A 24777-nucleotide genomic window follows, 5' to 3' on the forward strand; every position below is an offset into this window, starting at 1 on the left:
GATAGGTCAGAGTGGCCTCTAAAACCGTTTACAAAAAATATTGAGCAAGAAGTTGTCTGTGAGGCTAAGACAATTTCGTTACCCGTTTTTTAGAATATTGCCAAAACGGCAAAATATTATAGCTACAGATTTAACCAAAGCCGAGAATTACTTAATTTCTAGTGTTCAACGTGTTCATTTTCGAGAAGAGTTCCGTTTATTGAAGAATGACAAACTGTGTTCTCCGAAAATACGCTTTCTGAATCCTTTCATACAGGATAACATTATTCGGGTAGGAGGTCGTTTAGTCAATGCGGTGATTGCTTACGACCAACAACATCCCATGCTACTCCCCAAAAGAGATCATTTTGTTGATTTATTAATCGATTATAATCATCGATTCAATTTACATGCCGGACCTCATTTATTATTGTCCGTATTGCGTCAAAAATATTGGATTTTAGCCGCGAGAGGAACGGTCCGTTTTCGTGTACAAAAGTGTAATACTTGATTAAAACTAAACCGCGTTCACACGCACCCATTATGGCTGATTTACCCAGTGTCAGAGTATCTCAAGCTAAGGCATTTACTTATACAGGTGTCGATTATGGTGGTCCATTCTATATAACGTTAAGTAGGCATCGTGGAGTACGATCCCAAAAGGCTTACATCTGTCTTTTTACATGTTTGACAACCCGAGCGGTTCATTTAGAATTGGCATCAGATTTAAGTACGGATGTTTTTTTAGCTACGTTCAAGCGTTTTCTATCTAGACGTGGGCCGTGTTCTACAATTTATTCTGACTCAGGTACAAATTTTATTAGTGCTAAACGATATTTAAATGAGTTGTATGAATTTGTTCAATCTAATCTCTACCAATCAGCTATAAATTCAGAGTTGTCTTGTCGACGTATCATTTGGCGATTGAATCCATCCACTGGGAGCCATTTCGGAGGAGCTTGGGAGAGTATGATAAAATCAGTTAGGACTCACTTAACTGGAGTTATTGAGGAGCAAATTTTATCATATGAGGAATTTTCAACCGTGCTTATACAAATTGAAGCCTTGTTAAATTCACGCCCATTAGTCTGGCAATCTTCAGATGCGGCCGAGGGTTTGCCGTTAACCCCGGCTCATTTTTTAACGTTAACCCCTTTACAAAGTTTACCCGCATATAATGTACTTGATAAGCCACTAAATAAGTTACAAAGAAAGGAATTGCTTGATAGTTTGGTCCAATCGTATTGGAAACGATGGCACCAAGAATATTAAGGCGAGTTACAAACGCGACAAAAATGGAATACTCCAACCTGTCCTGTAACTCCGGGTACTTTAGTTTTAATTAAAAACGATAATTTACCGCCACTTCAATGGCTTACCGGTGTAATAGAAGAGGTATTTCCGGGAAATGATAACATTATTCGCGTCGCCACGGTCAAAACCAAAAATGGAGTATATAAAAGACCAGTGGTGAAGCTGTGCCCCCTACCATCCCAATAATTCTTTAAAGATTTCACAAACGGAATCATACGGCTCAATAAGTGTTAAGGACGTATGATCCTAAATTTGAATCTACCAGTTTATTTATTTATTGGTTTTATTTTTTTTATTATTAAGTTACAGAGTTCTTTTTTTTTTTTACTTAATTTTAAAACAGTGTTTTAAGGTGGGGGGAATGTTTACGCCGGAATTCGGACTTTGAACTTATCTTCAAATCCGACTCTGGTTTTTGGTGTTTACACAAATTTTGTTTAAAGAGAATTAAATCTATTTTTTTTTTTTTTTTTTGAACGGAGATATTCTGTCTCCTTTTAATTTGAGTAATTGCCCTTTGCACAATTTTTTACTTATCGAGAGTTAGTCAACGCGAACCGTTCGTTCTCATTGTGAATTTAAAGCAGACAGCGTGTCCCTCATTTTTGTGCTGTACAACAGTAGTGTAATCAGATAGTGCGTCTGTATACCAAGGACAGTGCGTCCTCATCTTCTATATGTGTTATTAGTTCGTACGTATAATTAACGTTCGGTAAACGGTTTACTTATCAAGTTACTACTTCAAACTAGTTCACTATAATATCCTATAATTATCCATCCTTTTATCCAAATTACGTGGGTGAAACCAGAAGAAGTTTGAAGATTATTACCGGAGTAGGCGTTCAAAAGGTTAGTGCAACCATTTCATTTCATTCACATTTTTCCGTATAAATTTATTCGAGAAGTATTCCGACTTTGGATATTACGTCCATTAGCCAGAGCCACTACAGATTTGTTGCAGTGTAAATTATTAGTCCAGGAGCTGGCACCTATTATCGATCAACATAATATTTTTCAAAAAGACATTTATTAATTCAATGCCACTCAAGATAAAAGAAAAGCAATCGATCATGCCAATCCTCAAATCTCTTTCGATCAATTAATATTTTCAATTAAATTGCTTCATAGTCAATTAAACGTTTTAGTCCCGGATAAGATTTCAACCAATAATGTTCAGGTATCTGAAAATAAATCCCAACATTTTCGGGAGACGTCGATAAAAGGCTCGAATTTATTTAAATATTTGACAGTCTTGTTCATGTCAAACAATTCGATAATTTAACCAAATTTCGTTATTTAAAAACTTCTTTAAAAGGAGATGCGGCTTCTATAATTTTCGGTTACTATCTTACACAACAAAATTATTTACTAGCGTACAACGCCCTTCGATTTCGATACGCAAACAAGCGACGAATTGTTAGCTTTTACTTCCAACAAATGCTTGGTTACAAATCATTAAATTTGTCAAACGTCAAAAATTTAAATTATTTTCTCACCATTCATGAAACCGCAGTTCAGTCTATAAAGGCGATAGATTTATTCGATATCACCGACTTTTTGTTCTTTACTATTTCACTGAAGAATTTGGATTCTTCAACCACAAAAGAATTCGAGTTACGACATGCCGATAAAGAAACCCGTTCTTATTCTGATCTAATAAAATTTGTCACTTCGCAACTACGATCGTTAAAATTGCAATCATCTAGCTCTCGTTCGGCTACCTCTAGTAACTCCAAATATCATAGTCCAAAATCCTACGTAGTAAATAGCGCAAAATCATATTGTAATTCGATTATCCCTAAACACGCTAAGCGTTTTAAATGAAGTGGTGCTCACTCAATCTATCCCTTGTCCCTCGTTTATAAAACTTGAATTGAATGTCAAGTATCAATTTATCAAGTCAGTTCAAAGATATTTCAATTGTTTAGGAAATCATCAAAAATTTCATTGTGCTTCGACTAGCGTTTGGAAGACCTGGGGTACCAATAATCACACTTTATTACACCCTCGAGTTGTACATTCTCAACCAGTGGTTTCTCCCAATGCTGTTCCAACTACAAATAATTCTAGCAATGCTTCATCTCCGACAGTTTCCAATACAAAACAATCTTTAATCTTACATTCATGGCACAACTGGATCTTACACATCCAATTGACAGGGAGCACGAGGAGTACTGTTGGGCACTGCTCAAATTATTATCGTTGACAATACGGGAAATCATTTTTTAATTCGAGCGTTGATTGACCCTGGATCACAAATATCTGTAATTTCCTCAAATTGGTGCTTCTGTCGCCGTTTGCCAAGGTATTGTGTCACGTGCTTTAAAATCCAAATATTCTGACGTTTCAATTTCTGCCTTCGCGTATGTAATGCCCTCTATTTCTTCAAATCTGCCTACTGTTCATCTGTCGTCAGAAATAGTAAACTGATTTTCTTCATTTAAGTTAGCAGATAATAAATTTCATATATCTGCACCTATCGATTTCTTGATGACTTGTTTTCCTCTATTATTTAATACGATGATTCACAGCCCATTCGTGGTAACCCCTCAGCCATTAATAGTATTTTCGGATGGCTCATTATTGGTCCTGTTCATGATCAATCTTCGTCTCAATTAATTTCTCTCCTCAGGTAAATAATTTCTGGGAAACGGAAGAAGTTGCCGTTTCAATTTCAATTCTTGCTGATCCACAAGATATAAAAGTGGAAAAGCATTTTCAAAATACTCATACGCGCGATTCAAATAGTCGATACATAGTAGCTTTACCCTTTCGTGATGATGTACCTCCCTCTCTATTCAACAAAGAGCGTACGCGCGCCTGTTTCTTTAATTTAGAAAAACGACTGTCCAAATCTCCCGATAAATATCTTGCGTATCAGGAATTTATGAACGAATATATCTCCTTAAATCATATGTCAGATTACGTGATTCCTCATCACTGTGTTTCCAAGGAAACAAGTACCACTACTAAATACCACTCTTAATGCTACCGATTTGGGTCGGAACAACCATTCGTTAAATTCACTGTTATTACAGGGCCCAAAATTACAACGTGATATTTCACAAATTTTGTTATCTTTTCGATTTTATCTCAATGCAATTTGAGGGGACATTCATCAAATGTATCAACATGTGCTGATTCGACCTGAGAACCGTCACTATCAACACATATTTTATCGACCCTCTCCAAATTTGGAATTAAAAGAGTATGAACTCAACACGGTCACCTATGGCCTCACGCCTTCAGCATTTCTGGCACAACGTTGCCTCCCTCACTAGTTTAAGATGAAGGTAATCCGTATCCTATCGCCTCTAATGCGCTTCTTCACCAAACTTATGTGGACATCGCTATAACTGGAGCTTTGACAGCTAGTCAAGCTAAATCATTGGTGACTCAACTACAAGGCTTAATGTTTAAAGGGGATTTCGAACTTCGTAAATGGGCCAGCAGTGATCCTGCAGTACTCTCCGATCTCCCAGTTGATCATTTGGAATCTCCGCTTCTTTTTAATGACGATCATGTATTTAAAATTCTAGGTTTACTTTGGGATCCTCAATTCGATAATGTCATTTTTCATTCAAAACCCTTCAACGCCTTGTTAACAAAGCGGACACTTTTGTCCTTTATGTTTCTTAGCTCTTATTACCTTTGGGATGAAAAATGTTTTACAAAAATTGTGGTTGGATAATTTCGACTGGGATGATCCAGTTTCTCCTCAAATTCATGAACATTGTCTCCCTTATCGGGAGCAGATGCACCTGTTGAAAGACATTAGCATACCTTCTTGCTTAATTCCCAATAAATATTCATCTCAGTGGTTGGCTGGTTTCTGTGACGCCAGTCAATCCGGGTGTTCTGCTGCATTATACCTGTGTTCGAACAACGGCACAGAAACCATCACTCATTTATTGGTCGCAAAGACAAACGTATCGCCTCTCAAGACGCTCACTATCTTTCAATTGAAACTGTGCGGTGCATTGCTACTCAGCAAATTATTAATATCTGTTAAAACCTTCATATCAAACGCTTTTGATATTTCTCCTCGATTGTTCAATGACGCAAACATTGTTTGTGTTGATTGAAAACATCTCTACACTTGTTAAAAGTCCATGTAGCCAATCGATTGGTGGCTATCAACGAGCTTACCAAAGATGCTATATGGTCATATGTCCTTACTTCGATTAACCCTGCCGACATGACTTCTCGCGGTCGTCAACAAACCCAATTGTGTGAGCCCTTCTATCGAGATTTATGGTTTCAATGTGCCTCGTTAGTTAAAGCACCGCTTAGTCAATGGCCTCCTCAATATTTCCGATTTACCCGAAATAAAACCTCCAGATTTAACAGCTAATATAGATTCACACGGAAGTTTTGTAGACATTTTAAACCGCTTCTCCTCTTGGCGATGTCTTCAACCTGTATTTGGATGGATTTTTCGTTTTTTTTAAACAATGTAAATGTCGTTTGCAACATGCAGCTCGTCCTCTCTCTGTTTCCAAATTAACCGCTGCGCGCAATAGGATAGTTTATGCTACTCAACAGCATTATTTTTCTAACGAGCTTCAAGCCCTCAAGGCCGAACGACGCCTTAACGGTGGCCTGAGCAGATTGAATCCATATTTGTGTAGCTTTCAACTTAGATTTGATGGTCGCCTGGACCATTCCCAACTCTCATTAGCTTCCAAGCACCTCTTTCTGTAGCACGTTCATAATTGTCTATGAATGTTGTCTCTCATTTTCTTGTATTTTGTATCAGTTAAGAAGGATATTAGTTTCCCTTTTAACGCGCTCACTTTCCTGTGAGCGTGTATCTTTTTCTTGTGTTTTGTCTCAGTTAACAAGGATATCAGGTCCCTTGTTAACGCGCTCACTTTCCTGTGAGCGTCTCTCATTTTCTTGTATTTTTTCTCTTTTAACAAGGACGCCAGTTTTTCTTGTAAATGCGCTTATTTTCTATTCTCTTGTGTTGTTTTTTATTTGGAAGTTAACAAGAACATCAGTTTCCTTGTTAACGCGCTTATTTTTTGTGAAGATCCCTCATGTTTTTGTTTTTTCTTGTAGCTAACAAGGGGTCTGTTTCCTTGTTAACGCGCTTGAAATTGTTTTTTAAGCGCTAACTACTTGTTCTCTATGTCTTTTTCTGTCCCGCTAGTGGGGCGTCCGTTACCGCCTCATAGTACGTTGTTTTGTTGTAAATTTATCGTGTTAACAAGGGCTGCTTGTTAACAATTTCACAACTCTCGATCAGAGATTTATTAATTTTTTTCGTTCAAGGCTAATTCCATTGAATAAGACTCTCAGGATTTAACAAGTAGTCACTCGTGCGGCTCATAAATTGGTCCCTTTAGTTGAGTCTCTTAACTGAATCCTACCTCAACGTCGTTTCTACCATTCTCTCTCCCTCTCTGTTTTCACCCTCTTTCCATACAGTCCACTCTCTTCTTATTTTTGCTCTGCATTCCTCGATTTTCATTTGATTATCTCCTCTATTTTTTTCTACCTCTTGTTACTCCCTCCTGGCTTCCCTGGCAAAATGCAGTCACATTTGGAGGGGGGTTTTATGTTCACGCCGATTTGTGTAGTACAAAACATTTTCGTTTATCTTTAATTAAGGAAGTGGCAAACGCTGCCATCTGTTTTCATGACCGTGTACTAAAAGCTCACTTCATCAAATGTTTTACACGGTCAAGATCATTAATTCAAAAAAATTCGTTAAAAGTGGCGAGGGGTCAGCCGTTGGTATTACCTTATTGATTATGTAATTTTGTGTGTATTAGAAGTTCAGTTAAATTAGAATGTTAGAACAATAAAGTTCGATTCGTTTTTTTTTTATTCTCATTAATTAATTCATTAACTAAGGTCGTTCAAGTTTTTTTCTTACATTTTTTTGTATTTATTCGTCGTTTCGATAAGCAGTAATTTTGTGCCATATTCCCGAGTTTTTTGTGTTTACGTATTAACTGTTAACAAAGTGTTCAAATTCAAGTAAAATTTAAGTGAAATGTACTAAAACTAAAACCACTATCCCCAATTTTCCTGCATACCCTTTTTTCTCCTGTGGTTCGCTCAACATCTTCTAACATAGTTTATCAGCACATTAGTGAGTGTTTCTACTTTCATTTTATTCAATCAAAATCATTATTTCAATATTTCTAAACTTCATAAAGTACGTAACAATAGGTGGTCATAAAATCAAGTTGTTTGTCCGTTTTCGATTGTCTGTCCGTCTGTACTTCTGTCTGACGACACGATAACTCAAAAAAGTACTTTTGCTTAAATTATTTTTAATCATTAAGTATTCCTCTTTCAAAATACTTTTGTTTGAATAATTTTTTCCTAAACATCATTGTTTACCCTTTAAGGCGCAAATTATTTATTATGTATTATATGGAAATATCAGTTCTGTGTGGCTATCTAAGAGTAGTAAAAAAAAAAACTGTGGGGGCATTTACTCCCAAACAAAAAGAATGAGACTGGACTGCGTTGAGAGTGGACTGGTTTGAAAATTTACTCACATGTGTTTCGATGTTGTTCGCGTGCCAATAAGTTTTGATCGGAAAAATATGATAGAAAAGAGGAAAATATCTTTAAGGATGATCCAACCTCGTTGCTGGATGTTTCTTGAACACTGCACATGATGTCACGTAGGTGATTTCAGAAGACACAATGTTTAAGTACGGAATTCAACATTACAATAACAATTTGTAAAGATAAGAATATAAAATTACACAATTCATTTAAGTTGTAAACCTTTGAATGGATTAATATTAGTCATTAAACAAGTTGGAGAAGCATCGAACTTCCAACTAGCAAATATGTTAATAAAACAAAAAATATTTCCCGAGGAATGGACAACAGGAGTGATATGTAATATATATATATATATATATATATACATATATATATAGATATATTACATACCATATCACACATATCACAATATATATATATATATATATATATATATATAAAAGGGAAAAGGTGATGTGCAGAGTCCAGATAATTACAGCGGAATAACCTTGATGTCGAGTTTAAGCAAGTTATACACCAAAATCTTGTCGCTACGAATTCAGAAATGGGCAGAAACTGAAAATATTATCAGTCAATTTCAGTCTGGTTTTAGAAGTGGGTTTGAGGCAATGGACAATGTACTTGTAATAAAGACTTTGATTGAAAAAACCTTAAAAGTTAAACGAAATAAACTTTATTGCTGCTTTATCTACTTTGAAAAGGCTTTTGACAAAGTGGATAGAAACATATTATGGAACAAACTTCGGAAACTTGAAATGCCAATCAACATGATAAATATTTTAAAAGCAGTATATGAACAACCTACTTGCTGCCTTCGTATTAATAGATTTTCGGCCACTGAGAAATTCCAGACGCATAGAGGATTACGGCAAGGATGTCAACTCTCTGCGATTCTATTCACCTTATATATAAACGATCTACCGAAATATCTCGAACCTGTCCACATTCTGTCCCCATGCTTAGGAGCTACCGAGGTTAAAACTTTACTATATGCTGATGATGTAGTACTTTTTTCGTCATCTATTGGAGGGATGAAACGTGCTCTAAGTGCCATAGAAAATTATTATAATAGTTCAAAAATGACTATTAATGTAAAGAAAACTAAAATGCTTAGGATAAGTAAAGGAAAGAAATTTAGCCAAAATGAAACTTTCATGATCAGTAACGAATATATACAAAATGTTTTCAACTTTCAATATCTAGGTATTACAATAACAAACAATGGTAACTGGAAACTACATCAACAAAATATGGTGACTTAAGCGAACAGGGCACTAATGGTTATCAGAAAATTTATATATAAATATAAAGATTTTCCAGTCAGCTTTATAATAAAAATGTTTAAAACAATAGTTACTCCAATAATAACATATGGCAGAGAAGTGTGAGGTATAGAAGGCTGTGGAAAAGAAATAAAAACTTTCACTTATAATTTTTATAGGGAATATTGGGAGTCTCTTTATCCTCGCCAGTAGTATAGTCATGGCGGTCCTGGCACAAAAGAATGGTACACTTTTCCAAAAAGGGCAAACCTAGGTGAATGTTGGAAACCTCGGTTGAATGCGAAGTCGGAGGGGATAGATGACGTCATTGACCAATAGTAAATCAAGATGGCGTTGGGAGGTGTGGTGGGGGTGAGGGATGACATAAACGGGGCTTGACTAATAGTGGTAGGCGTGGTTGACAGGAGTGCGTTTCTTGGAAGTGGAGCTTAAAGGGGGCGGGAATTGGACGTTAGATGAGATAATCGAGCCCAAATTCAGCTCAGTTGGATGGTACACTTTTCCAAAAAGGGCAAACCTCGGTTGAATGCGAAGTTGGAGGGGATAGATGACGTCATTGGCTTTGACCAACAGTAGCTCTGTAAAAATCAAGATGGCGTCGGGAGGTGTGGTTGAATTGGTGGGGAGGAATGGCTGCCTAAGCATAAACGGGGAATTACCAGGTGACGTCATTGGCTTTGACCAATAGTGGCGCTGTAGTCGGCGGAGAGTGAATGGAGTGAACGGGGGGCGGGACGTTGACATTAGTCAGCAATTGTCAAGAATATGTTGAAATAGATTTGACCTTGAAAAATATTGTAATTTGACACTTTAAATATACATGATAAAATTCAAGACACGTGACCGGATGTTAATTTTTTTTTTTTTTTTTATTGAGTCAGCGATGTAATATGACACTTGAAATTTACATAATAAAAATACATGTTCAAACTTGTTTGAATGGACTTTGATCTTAAAATAATTTTACACGTGTCAGCAATTCTCAAGAATATGTTGAAATAGATTTGACCTTGAAAAATATGATATCATCATCCTGTTACAAGTTCAAACTTGTTTGAATAAAAATACATGTTCAAACTTGTTTGAACATGTTTAAACTTGTTTGAATCTCATTAGATCTTAAAATAATTTTACACATGTTATGAGATTAGATAATAATTTCTGCTGGTGGGGGATTTATGGAGTGGTGGTAATCATATAAAAAAGGCGCTCGACATTACGGTTATATCAGTTTTCATTAAATATTCATAATATTAATCAAAATGAATAGAGCAGAATTAAAATTATTAGATAGTTGTTTAGTGCGACCATGCATAAAAATGGACGACTTGCCACTGAAAAAAAAATTAAAAATACTAAAAATGGAGCGGATTCTAACGATACATGGGCCATCAATAAAAGTTTTACTGGATATAAGCCTAGATGGTACAGAAAACGAGGGAGTTTTTCTACCATCTAGGTTTGCAGTGTTGACGGACAATATGATTAAATTATTTAACACGAAACAGGGGTATTTAAGGGTGGAGGAGAAAATTGGAAGAAGTCACCAATTAACGCTGCGCCTATTCGAAGATGATGTTAACGAAGATGGCAACCAGATCAACCCAATGTTGAACAAATAGAGCCTGATCAACCAAGCGAATTAATCCCATGGGTAATTCTAATACAACAGACGTTTTGTATTAAATACATCAGAAATTTCTGAATAAAAAATCATTTTATAAAATCTATGTATTTTTATTTTTAAATATTTATAATACAACACTGTTTATTTAAATAAGAAACTTACAATAAAAATAATATTTTTACAATGTGAAATTTTTTATTTTTTTTATAAATCACAAGTATGTTCACAAAAGCGGTCCACTATGACAAATTTTTGTTTGTTACAAGTATGTTCGCAAAAACGTTCCACTATAAAAGGAGACTTTTTTTTTATCAATATATGAATCATGTAAATAGTCGAACCCTAACCACCGGACTTTAAATTTGGAGCTAAGACCTTTTCCACTAAATAAATGTTTGGATCGTAAGCTTTTTGTAATTCTTCGGCATAAAAACCACCCTTTATATCATCGTTGTTGAAGTCCTTTAGTAAATATGTTCTTGGGTTTGTAAGCAGATACAGACCAGTATTAAACATATTAAAACCAGTATTAAACAGATACAGACCAGTATTAAACAGATACTGACCAGTACTAAACAGGTTAAAACCAGTATTAAACAGATACAGACCAGTATTTAACAGGTCAAAACCAGTATTAAACAGGTCAAAACCAGTATTAAACAGATACAGACCAGTATTAAACAGGTTAAAACCAGTATTAAACAGGTCAAAACCAGTATTAAACAGATACAGACCAGTATTAAACAGGTTAAAACCAGCATTAAACCGATACAGACCAGTATTAAACAGGCCAAAACCAGTATTAAACAGATACAGACCAGTATTAAACAGGTTAAAACCAGTATTAAACAGATACAGACCAGTATTAAACAGATACTGACCAGTATTCAACAAGTCAAAACCAGTATTAAACAGATACAGACCAGTATTAAACAGGTTAAAACCAGTATTAATCATCACAACAACAGCAGGACACATTTCTGAAACAACAGCAAAAATTAGCTAAATATTAAAAACATAAAATATAAAATACTTACACTCAACAAATAATGCTATAGTGGCCCCATGGTTTTGTTTCACATGAATTGTGAGTAATGTATCGTTTTTGGTCAAATGGTGATAAGCCCACTTTCTGCTGTTTGATGGTATGAATTTTGTGGCGCTTCGATCGAATGCTTTGTTGATGATTATATGATTTCCGATTCTCTATCAAACATTTTTTATAATCATCAAAAGTAAGCTTTCGAATTGCTGACTTCTTGAGACCTTTTGATTTTTTCGTCTCTGTCTTGTTTTGCACCCGAACTGTATACATCTTACTTCGCAATCCAACAAATTCCAACATTACTTCACCGTTGTTTTCATCAGACATTAAACCTTTTACTTTCTTATTACGAAGCGGTATTTTTTAGATGTCATCAGGTGCGAAGTCAGCAGTATCAAAGCGATCAATATCCTGCCTCATGACGTCATAGACGGAAATATTTGATATATCATAAACTAAACTGTCGGTATCTGTGTATAAAAGCTTAACATTTTCACGACCGTATCGAGGGTACATGTAATTATAATGAAAATCATACACATACGTCTTCGATACATCCAAAATAGAGAAGCCTACATAGATTGGTTTGTTTAAAAATATTTCAGTCTTTTTCAACTCTACAATACTGACGTCATTATCGAGCACTGTCATACTATGAAAATTGGGCTTAGCAATCAATTTTTTTACTCCATGCTTTCCATCCCAATTTTTTCGTATGTAAACAACCCGGTGTTTTCTAATATTCTCCATGGTTTTACCGAATATTGCATTGATCATCAATTTGAACAATGATTTTTCAAAATCATTCGTTGCGTTCTTACGCATTTCGGTATTGAAATCAATGTATGATTTCAACCATGGAGATTGATCAAACTGTAACACACGACGGTATTTTGTTACTTTCACATCAAGTTGTATATATAATTTTAAAATTCTATAGTGCACGATATATCTGGTCTTGTTGTACAGAGTTGTAAGCAGGTATTTTTGTTTTGAGCCTGGTGGTTTTGCTATCTCCGGACATGGTGGTAGATCGCTAAAGTAATCATGCAGATTTTGGGGTATTTCCAGATCCACTTCTAAAATGAAACCGACTGGTGAATCGTCTGCAATTTCCATGACGTCTGGTGTGTCAACCCACTCGAAATTTCCAGTTGGTAAAGATGTAGACATTGTAGCTCCATATTCATTCACCACATCGTAATACATCAAATAATGTTGTGTTTCATTTGGATTATACCCCTCTGTCATGTACTTATTATTAGCTTTTGCATAGCGATTAGAGCAATGTTTCACACCACCTCTGATTCCTCTCTCGATAAACAGAAACTTATCTACATCAGTGAACAATTCCAGTTTCTTATCGGTGTATTTCAACATGGCTTCCCATGTGTAGCCAGCTAGTGTATAAGAGTGAGCTGGATCAAGGCCATATTTATGCAAACAAGTTTTACGGAAATTTTCAAAAATGTCCGCAAGTAGAAACACATCAGTTTTCATATACAGGTCAGAGTATTCACCTAGTGTATGTAAACCAAATGTATTCCATACTTGTATAGCATGATTATAATCCTGATCCGTTATGTGCTCATCTGTTAATGCACTGTAGAACGCCTCTTTTGTGGGTAAGCTTACCTCATCAAGACGTTCCCAACTAGACATGTATTCATAAGGAAATACACCTTTTCTTGTTAACAATTGAAATTGTTCATCATCACTGACCTGCAAATAAAAAAAGATACGGCTCTGTATAAAGTATTTATTTATTTATATTTTTTATGACTTACCTCTCTATGTAAAATAGTTTTTTTATCATTATCTAAATAGGAAGCCAGATTATCTAATTTTTCAGAGAGAAACTTAAAGGAATCAATGAATCGTAATTGAATGTCCGAGACGTGTTTGGTAAAACTGATGTACTTTTCTTTGTTGATGGGCAACACATCAACATGACCATCGAATTCTGTTAGCAGAGGTTCTATTATAAAATGTGCATCATATCCGCTTAAATTATGCATCACAACAGGTATCACCCTTGAATTTTGATAATTTAAGTTACAAATTTGGTGTGCTGGACCTCTGTAATAACCTGTAAAATAAATATTTAAATTAGATAAAATTTTAACAATAATAAATATGAATACATACCTGTGATGTGTGAATGGTCACGCACACGGATACTATTTGTTGGTGTAAAAGATTTTTTACAAATATGACACTTTTCTGCACACAGAAACTCCATTTCTTGTTCGATGGTGAGCGGTATCATTGGTTCAACGTGTTTAATTTTCTTTTCCAATGTATACGCAACCTGTTCCAGTTCTTTAACAAACCATTTTGCGCAATCAGTACCACGGTATGCCTTATAAAACGATTGGTTGGGATCATGGGTACAATGAACATAGTAACCTACACTGTAGGGTACATGTTTTTGAATATTTTGCGTATAAGACCCATGATCCATTTCCATGTCTTCATGATGTTGTGGTACCAATAACGCCTCAAAATCTGCATATACAATATATGGAATTGGTTCTTGATGAGAAAATTTCTGAAACTCAACGAACCGCTCGTCATCAGTTTCAGGCATTCGTACCCGCACCGCTTCTTTTTCACCACAATTTACTGAATGCTGTTGGAGTTTGCCTTCTGTAGCAAAATAGTTGAGACATCGATCACCTAAAAATATTTTATGCTCGTGTTTTGTCACACCCGATCGATTCAACTTTGCTAAATTTTTTATCCAGCAAAAGTGGTGACTGTTCCCATTCTCCACAGCCAGTAGATGAATTTTTTGCCCCGCAGTGTTCGAACTAACGCGTACAGGGAAAATTTCTAAACCATGTAGAAACGTATCTTTGTAGCCGTATACGTTAATCGAAAGCTGCGGGTTCATGTTTTCAAATTTAATTATTTGATCTAGAGACATGGGAAACTTTAATCCATCATGTTTTAAATGATATTTATAGTGCGGGTACTTAGTTAAACGATGAGGATGCTTTTCAACCGGGTAAAGTGCTGACATTATCGACCATAGAAAACAATGTTGGTCTTTATTCTGGACATTAATCACAGCCAATTTATTTTTGATGACTGGTGGTAGTTCACAAAATGTTCCAGCTGTGATCGGAGAGTACTTATTCATGTGGACTCGAATATTTATGATCATGTCAAGAGCCCAACCGCTATCGCGTTCCTGGAATTCTTCCAATTTTTTCAACAAATAGTTTTTGACATGATCAGTGTACCACTCCTGCATGTCCATTGTCAGATACATTTCCTTGGCCGACGTTATAAAAATTTTCAAATCCTCCTCTTTGGTGGTGGGCTTAATGAAATTGCCCGTGAACATAATATACACCTGAAATAAAATTCAAGATCTCATTAGACTATTTAAATTATAAATCTTAAATTTTACTTACCTTGAGGGGATGCTTCACTAGCTCACGCCGAACGTGTCTTCTAAACATTGGAAATGCCCGGTTGAAAAATATATTTGGATCTTTATAATCCAAATTGGTAATCATACCAGTCTTCACCCTGCCCTGATGGTGGGTTTCAATTGTCTCCCAGATTAGATGTCGATTTTGTTTTTTGGTGACACCACCACCTTGTTTAACTAAATCTAATCGCAGTCGGTGAAGTTGCCGCTGGTATGATTTACAAAGTCCAATATTAGCTTCAAGACGCAGAGGATTTTCTTTCTTTAACATTAACATCTTTTTCAATAAGCGGATGTTCTGCTTATTAAGTACCATCCATCGCTCAGCTTCCTCCACCGTCTTGATGAGCCTCAACGCTCTCTCCACTTTCTTCGTCATATCCGTGCTACCACCTTGAGGTACCACGTTTAGCGTATGCATAACATTTTGTTCGTAGGTGTCCATCTTTCAAAAAAATTATATTTAAGTTTCACAATAATATTTAAAAAATTTTTACACTTACTATTATATTTTCAAATACTAAGCAAAATATACGTTACCGAACGTTCAACACTAAAGTTAACTTACAAATGAGTAATATTTGTTTTTTTTATAAAATATATAGACTAAGTTTAGAATAATAAATATATCAAAAACAAAATAATAATAATAATTATAATAATAATAATAATAATAATAATAATAAAAATAAAAATAAAAAATAATTTAAAAAATATATGCAGAAAAAACTAACTGAAGCAAAGGTGAATTTCAAAAGAGATACTTCAACAGCTACGTACATCACTTTTTATAGCATTATCCCCCCCACTAAAAAAGTTGTAATTTGATATTTTTATAATCGTAATTCAAACTAATTATTTTTTCTTGGAATTCAGACTTGTCCATACTTGCAAATTATTATCTAACACGTGTAAAATTATTTTAAGATCAAACAAGTTTAAACATGTAAAATATGATGATATCATATTTTTCAAGGTCAAATCTATTTCAACATATTCTTGAGAATAGCTGACTAATGTACACATGTAAAATTATTTTAAGATCAAAGTCCATTCAAACAAGTTTGAACATGTATTTTTATTATGTAAATTTCAAGTGTCATATTACATCGCTGATTCAATAAAAAAAAATATTAACATCCGGTCACGTGTTTTGACACATGTAAAATTATTTTAAGTCGATTCAAACAAGTTTGAACTTGTAACAAGATGATGATATCATATTTTTCAAGGTCAAATCTATTTCAACATATTCTTGAAAATTGCTGACACGTGTAAAATTATTTTAAGATCAAAGTCCATTCAAACAAGTTTGAACATGTATTTTTATTATGTAAATTTAAAGTGTCATATTACATTGCTAATTCAATAAAAAAATATTAACATCCGGTCACGTGTAAAATTATTTCAAACAAGTTTGAACTTGTAACAGGATGATGATATCATATTTTTCAAGGTTAAATCTATTTCAACATATTCTTGAGAATTGCTGACTAATGTCAACGTCCCGCCCCCCGTTCACTCCATTCACTCTCCGCCGACTACAGCGCCACTATTGGTCAAAGCCAATGACGTCACCTGGTAATTCCCCGTTTAAGCTTAGGCAGCCATTCCTCCCCACCAATTCAACCACACCTCCCGACGCCATCTTGATTTTTACAGCGCTACTATTGGTCAAAGCCAATGACGTCATCTATCCCCTCCAACTTCGCATTCAACCGAGGTTTCCAACATTCACCTAGGTTTGCCCTTTTTGGAAAAGTGTACCATTCTTTTGTGCCAGGAGCGCCATGACTATACTGCTCTCGCCAAACTGTGCAATCGATCTGGAATTAGGATTAACATCTATTGAAGCATTTGTCCTTCAGCACTGTATGAGCTACTATTTTAGAGTTCGTTTATCGGAGAAGGCAATACAAAAAATCTGTCTGCAAATGGGCTGGGAGGGTTTGAATAAAAATAAAATTAACGAGTGGGGAATCAATTGGTAAGAACTATTATCGGGAAGTTACAATAAAGTGAAACAAATTTTGATGGTAAAACCAAAAGACTACTTCCTCACCAAGGCTTTAAATGAAGCCAAAGTACAGATTTGGATGGGAAAACAAGAGGGAAAATGGGAATGGTGAAAAAATATGTTGTTTGTGTAGATGGGAAATTGAGAATGTGAGGCACCTTCTACAAGACTTTCAAGGGACAGAAGGGCATGAAAGGAATGAAGTTCTAAGGCGAGGCTATGAAAATGCCATAGACATTCTGGGAATAGGTAAAAAAGAAGATATAGAGATAATATGTAACTGTTGGGGCTATGATCGCTGGTTCACGAAAACTAAAATATTTCCCAACAATTAGCGAGTTTAACAAAGTTTGAGAATAATGGACCGCATGAAAAAAAAGGAGTTATGTACTCACCAGTTTTTATCCAGGTTGACACTAGTTAAAGAAAAAAAACTTGATAGTTAAAGGCTTGATAGGATAAACTTAGGAGAAAGGAATTTAGGAGAATTTATCAAACCTTTACGGTGAATTTGTTCACGCTTTTGTTAATGTTAGTTTATTGGCTTTTGATTGATGCACCTTTCTTTATAATGAGAATTGCACGGGTAAATCTCCAACATGTGGGCCACTCGAGTAATATGGAATATGCGTTAAATCACCTCAATGGCGCGAAAAGTATATAAAATGTTTAGCTCACTGCACTAAATCACATAGCTCACTTGTAATTATATCGATATGAATTCAAAATTAAACTTGATTATCAAGATAAATCGATTTAGAAATTAAACTTTAACACGTTGTTAAATAGAAAAATAAATGTTGAAGACCACGCGTTTCAACATTGAAAAAGTTGAAAAATTGAAACTTTTGAAAAAGAAAACAGAATCACTGACTCGACAACGTTTTAATTATATTTAGATTGATTAATTAAATCAATCGAAAGAAAAAGATCCATTCAGATCGAGAAACGAATTAATAATAATAAAAAAAAGAAAGAGTTATGAACTCAATTGGCCGGCCCGGTGGCCAGCCAATTTAAAAGTGAGTAAACAAGAACCACAGCACAACGACGACTGTGATTGGCGGATTCTTGGTATAGTCAGTTAGTACCAACTCAGTATTAAAATCACCAAAAAAAAAGGAAAGACACTAAACTTTGTGAAATGGCCCTAACATAAGTCGCCCCCCAAAATTCGATAGAATTTGAGCCTACCTAAACAAAAAGGGAAAAATTCAGTTACATGGGACCGAACAAATTGAAAGTTTCAACAATGTACATGAAAGAAGAGAAAACAAAGGATATTTGAAATCTAACGGATAAAATATTTGAATTCCAAAAAAAATAAATAAATGGGGGAGCGAAGGATAAAATGGGATTACTCGATCGACCCACGCAATGGAAGCAGTCTGGCGACCGCCCGAGTAACTACTTGCTGATCCGCAAGTTTTAAATCGGCAACACGAGGTATACCGTCTGCAGACATGTGAAGTCTGATTATACGACCAATAGGCCAAGAAAGTGGGGGAGTTTGATCCCCTTTTACTAATACGACATGCCCAACCTCAGGGGTGGCGGCAGGCAATTTCCATTTGTTTCTTTGAATTAAAGTATTTAAATACTCTTTAGACCAACGCTTCCAAAAACTTTGAACCAACCGTCGCAGGTTCAGCCAACGGTCACGAACGGGCTGTTCACAAGGTGGGTACCGTTCGGGCAACGAGGTCAAGGGGGTGCCGGTAAGAAAGTGTCCAGGGGTTAAATAAGACGATGCCTCAGAAGGATCAGCAGGCAGATCGCACAGTGGGCGACTGTTCAACACCGCTTCAATGCGGGCGAATATCGTGAAATAATCTTCAACGGAATAGGAAGATTCCTTGAACATGCGTTTGAGGAGCGATTTGGCGGATTTGACGCCAGCTTCCCATAAACCTCCGAACCAAGGTGCATATGCACAGTTGAAATGCCTTTGTACACTTTTAAGAGACAAATAATCGGAGATGTTCAATTTCATTTAAAAGGCGTGAGGCGCCAAGAAAATTCCGACCTTGATCGGAATATATGTCGGATGGAAGACTCCGACGGGCTACAAATCGATCCAGTGCTGCTAGAAAGCATTGAGTAGTGAGTTCCGAAGTAAACTCAAGATGGACACATTTTGTGGAAAAGCACACAAAAATGCAGAGATAACCTTTTGTTAAACGAGGTTTACGTGGGTTGCCGGATTTAACAACGAATGGACCGGCGAAGTCGACTCCGGTATGAGAAAATGGTTTAGAGGGGGTGACTCGAGATTCGGGTAAAGCGGCCATTTGAGGCGCAAAGGGCACAGCACGAAATCTGTAGCATGTGGGACAGTTACGTATCACTTTCCGAACGAGACCACGAAGCACGGGAATCCAATAAATAGCTTGAACAGAAGCTTGGACTGCTCTGGGCCCAGAATGAAGAGAACACAAATGAGCATGAACGCATATTAATTGGGAGATGTGTGCCACTTTGGGCAACAAAATGGGGTGCTTGGAAGCTGAAGAGAGTGGGGAGTGGTTGAGGCGATCACCCACTCTAATTATGGAAGAGGAATCTAAAAACGGACTTAGCGAGCTGAGACTGCCTTTAAGAGCTTTATGAGCGGATAACAAACGAATTTCGGAGGAATAATAATATTTTTGAGTGAGATGAATGACTTTGATTTTCGCAAAATCTAATTCAGTGTCGGACAACGGACCAGAAATGGGTTCTAGATGCTGTAGGCGTGCTTTACACTGTTTGATGAAACGAAGCATCCATGCGACTACTCGGATCAAACGCGTCCATGACGAAAAGCGAGAAAATAATTCTAACATTTGATCCGGAGTAATTAAATTGGCTGCGAGAGCCAAGGGTTTAATTTCGGGCAGCTCAGCAATATTGAAAATTGTATCCGTAAAAGGAGGGGGCCACTAACTGAGAGGCTCCGAAATTAGCGATGGTCCGTGAAACCACAAGTTATGTTGAGTTGATTTGCAAAACTGATCAGGGGTCAGTCCGCGAGATGCGATATCAGCAGGGTTGACAGAAGTATGAATATAAGACCAGCACATTTGTTGAGTAATTTGTTGAATGGCTACAACACGATTGGCAACGTAAACTTTGAGTAAATGTGGAGGAGTGTTGAGCTAATATAAAACGATGTGAGCATCGATGAATAAACGTGGGGGAATTTTGAACAAATTCGGCATAGTTTGACGGACAGACGAGACGAGTTTGCTAAGCAGAGGTGCTCCGCAGAGTTCCAGGTGCGGTATGCTCAGGGTTTTTAATGGAGCCACCTTAGTTTTAGCAGAAAATAAATTTGATGTTATTGAGTATCCATTATCACAACAGAGATAAAGCACAGCTGCGTATCCAAGCTGACTCGCGTCAGAGAAACCGGCCAACCATACCGACCTACTTTCTGAAGGAGCAATGAAACGGGGAATGCGAATTTGAGCTACGAGATACATGTTTTGTTAATGGAGGTCCCAAATTTGACGAATATGTGGAGGTACAGGGTCGTCCCACCCTGAGTGATCTAACCATAACTTTTGCAGAATACACTTCAAGCTAAAAGTAATAGGTGCTAAAAAACCCAAAGGATCATACACTCCTGCCACATGTGAAAGCAAAGTGCGTTTTGTCAAAACGTTTTCGAATGATTTAAATTGAAATAGAAAATTATCTGTGTTTGGGTCCCACAGCAGCCCAAGTATTTTAAACACAGTCTCCGTTTCGAACATAAATGGCGTCTCGATGTGATCTACAGGGAGATCAGCTAATATGGAAGGATCGTTACTAGTCCATTTTCGCAACTCAAAACCTCCCCTACTCATTAAAGTTTGTAATTGTATCAGTAAAGTTTTGGCTTGTTCAGGAGACGAAGCACCAGTAATGATATCATCAACGTAAGTGTTGTGCAAAAGGGCTTGAGAAGCCAAAGGATAATGATTGCCTTCGTCGATAACTAATTGTTTTAGACACCTTTGTGCAAGAAAAGCGGAAGGAACTAAGCCGTATGTTACGGTATTTAGTTCAAATTCAACGACGTCGGATTCAGTGGATGGTCGGTAAAATATAAGCTGATAAGTACGATCTTCTGGACGTACCAAAATTTGTCGATACATTTGACGTATATCAGAACACAAGGCTATTGCGTTAAAACGGAATGAGTAAAGGATATCCGAGATATCGTTTTGTAATTTAGGACCGGCCAACAATAATTAATTTAAAGAAATTTTGTTATAACCTGGGTCCGATGCGTTAAAAACAACACGTAATTTGGTGGATGTACTAGTGTCCTTAGTGACACAATGATGGGGAATTATGTAACCTGATGAGTTAGTTGCCTTTGACATGTGATATAATGAAATGCATTCATCCATGAATTCGGTATACGCCTTGTATTTTTCTGGAAATTTAGACAATCTTTTTTCCAAATTAATAAAGGAAGCGAGTGAACGCTCCTTGTTGAAAAGAGCAGGGAGGCTGCCCGGACGAAACGGAAGAGCGACAATGTATCGACCCGTTGAGTCACGCGAATGCGTGTCTTTAAAATGGCGTTCCGCCAAAATATCTAAAGGATTTGAGGGGATGGAAACCGAAACTTCTTCAGTTTCCCAAAAATTTTGTAAGTGGTCACTTATTTGAGCAGTGCTCAGAAGTGAAATGGGTTGAGTAGGGGGGTTGCCTTCAACAGGACCGATAATTAACCATCCAAAAATGCTGTTTATGGCGGAAGGGAATCCCTGAATATTTTGAGAATCCGTAAAGGATAATATAGAGGGGAACAAATCTGCCCCTATTGAAAAATCCACGGGAGATGATTTATAAAATTGGCTATCTGCCAATTTGAGTGACGTGAAGCGACTGATGACTTCTTGAGATAATTCAATTGAAGGTAAATTTAACGAAATAGTAGACATGACATATGCAGTTGTAGAGACTTTTATGTCAGAATATTTTGACTTTAAAATACACGAAACCGTACCATGACAAGAGGTTTCGGTGGCGCCAATACCAGAAATTTGAGTTGAAGTGGGTTTAATAGGTAAACCCAGAGCACGACAACATGATAATGAAATAATTGACACTTGGGAGCCAGGGTCCACAAGTGCCCGAACAGAAAGATAATTACCACTGGGGGTATTAATTAAAGTTTGAGCTGTGCCCAGTAAGACCAGTAGAAGAGTCAGCCCACTCCTGGCACAGTTTGACCTCAAGTAACCCCGCTTTGATGGTACACTTTTCCAAAAAGGGCAAACCTAGGTGAATGTTGGAAACCTCGGTTGAATGCGAAGTTGGATGACGTCATTGACCAATAGTAAATCAAGATGGCGTCGGGGGATGTGGTGGGGGTGAGGAATGACATTAACGGGGGGGATGACGTCATTGGCTTTGACCAATAGTGGCGCTTGACGGAGAGTGAACGGGGGGCGGGACGTTGACATCATGTACGTTTTGGCCTAGTTGGATGGTACACTTTTCCAAAAAGGGCAAACCTAGGTGAATGTTGGAAACCTCGGCATTGACCAATAGTAAATCAAGATGGCGTCGGGAGGTGTGGTGGAGGAGAATAATGGCTGCCTAAGCATTGATGACGTCATTGGCTTTGACCAATAGTGGCGGAGAGTGAACGGGGGGCGGGACGTTGACATTAGTCAGCAATTTTCAAGAATATGTTGAAATAGATTTGACCTTGAAAAATATTGTAATTTGACACTTTAAATATACAAGATAAAATTCAAGACACTTGACCGGATGTTAATATTTTTTTATTGAATCAGCAATATGACACTTGAAATTTACATAATAAAAATACATGTTCAAACTTGTTTGAATCGACTTTGATCTTAAAATAATTTTACACGTGTACATTAGTCAGCAATTGTCAAGAATATGTTGAAATAGATTTGACCTTGAAAAATATGATATCATCATCCTGTTACAAGTTCAAACTTGTTTGAATCGACTTAAAATAATTTTACATGTGTCAAGACACGTGACCGGATGTGAATATTTTTTTATTGAATCAGCAAATATTTTTTTTTTTTTTTTTTAATGAAATAAGATGAATCAGCAGTGTAGTATGACACTTGAAATTTACATAATAAAAATACATGTTTAAACTTGTTTGATCTTAAAATAATTTTACACGTGTTAGATACTAATTTGCAAGTCTGAATTCCAAGAAAAAATAATTAGTTTGAATTACGATTATTAAAATATCAAATTACAACTTTTTTAGTGGGGGGGATAATGCTATAAAAAGTGATGTACGTAGCTGTTGAAGTATCTCTTTTGAAATTCACCTTTGCTTCAGTTAGTTTTTTCTGTATATATTTTTTAATATTTTTTACATTATTTTTATTTTTATTATTATTATTATTATTATTATTATTATTATTATTATTATTATGATTTAAAATTTGAAATTAACGAATTCATGCCTGCCAAGGAGGGAGAGAGGATACAGGATTTACACCCCAGAGCCTCCCATCTCCTTGAGAGACATAAATCTTCACAAGGCAGCTACGTCTTTTGATGAAAGTTCACTGACTTGTGGCCGTGTAGTCTGTACGTCCGTCAGTCAACGCGACGTCCGTTTGTCCGTCTGTCTTCCGAGTCGGTGGTACGTAAGTCTGTCTGATGTCCTGGTCAAGCAGGCTCCGTCCCTGCACCGCAGCGATGTGGAACCTACTAAAAGAAAGAAAAAAAAAAGAAAAAAGATACTTCAAGGGCTGTTACTTGAAGACAGTCTGATGCGATCTCAATGTACGAAGGGTGCCTATAATGACAGCCTTCTGCATGGAAGAGATAAGGTGACGAAGATGTGACCTGCAGACCGGAATTTGAGATAGATTTGTCTCGAGAGTGGGACGAATTCCGACTAGGCAACCGATAATGAGGACAACCATTTTGACTGAGTAGCCAGGGTGTAGTTGTCGTAGTTCTTGTAAGAGATCAAGATATTTAGTCCGTTTTTGCTCCTCCTTCGTGACTATGTTTGTTTCTGCAGGCGCAGAGAACTCGATGACGTACATAGCCTTAGATAAGATATCCTGGAGCACTATATCAGGCTTAGTAGCAGAGAGCTGCCTGGTAGTTGGGAACGAGAAATTCCAGAAAATAATGCATTTCTCGTTCTTGACGACGGACTCGATCTCGCCTGGAGCATATGGTAGGACTGGCGTAGGGTCCACTTCATACTTGTGTCTCAAGAAGTAGTACAGCACGCGGAGGGCAGCGTTATGGCGATGTATGTAGGTGTTCGTGGCATAAGAAGGACATGCCGAGATGAGGTGCATCAGCGTCTCCGGCTGAGATTTGCACGCTCTGCACATAGTGGTGGAGACTGCTTGCTTACATACATACTTTTGGTGAGTTAGCGTCGCTATCACACCATCTTGGGCAGCGATGATAAAGCCTTCTGTTTCGGACTTGAGTCCAGCTGATCGGAGAAAAGAGAACGTAAGATCAACGGAAAGACTACAGGTGTCTAGATGACGGTAGAACATTCCCTGATGGTCACGATTCCGATGA

The 24777-nt window shown here is 36.7% G+C and overlaps 1 protein-coding gene across 1 annotated transcript; it reads left to right on the top strand.

Moving 5' to 3' along the window:
* The first annotated feature begins 522 nt into the window (after nucleotides 1–522).
* Nucleotides 523–1251, top strand: LOC123302289. Its single transcript, XM_044885161.1, has one exon. The coding sequence runs from the start codon at nucleotides 523–525 to the stop codon at nucleotides 1249–1251; it is 729 nt and encodes a 242-aa protein (XP_044741096.1).
* Nucleotides 1252–24777: the final 23526 nt, after the last annotated feature.

This window comes from Chrysoperla carnea, chromosome X (genome assembly GCF_905475395.1).
Source record: "Chrysoperla carnea chromosome X, inChrCarn1.1, whole genome shotgun sequence".
NCBI lineage: Eukaryota > Metazoa > Arthropoda > Insecta > Neuroptera > Chrysopidae > Chrysoperla > Chrysoperla carnea.

Excerpts from the sequence above, each read along its gene's own strand:
- LOC123302289 (XM_044885161.1), top strand. The coding sequence starts at position 523 with ATGGCTGATTTACCCAGTGTCAGAGTATCTCAAGCTAAGGCATTTACT.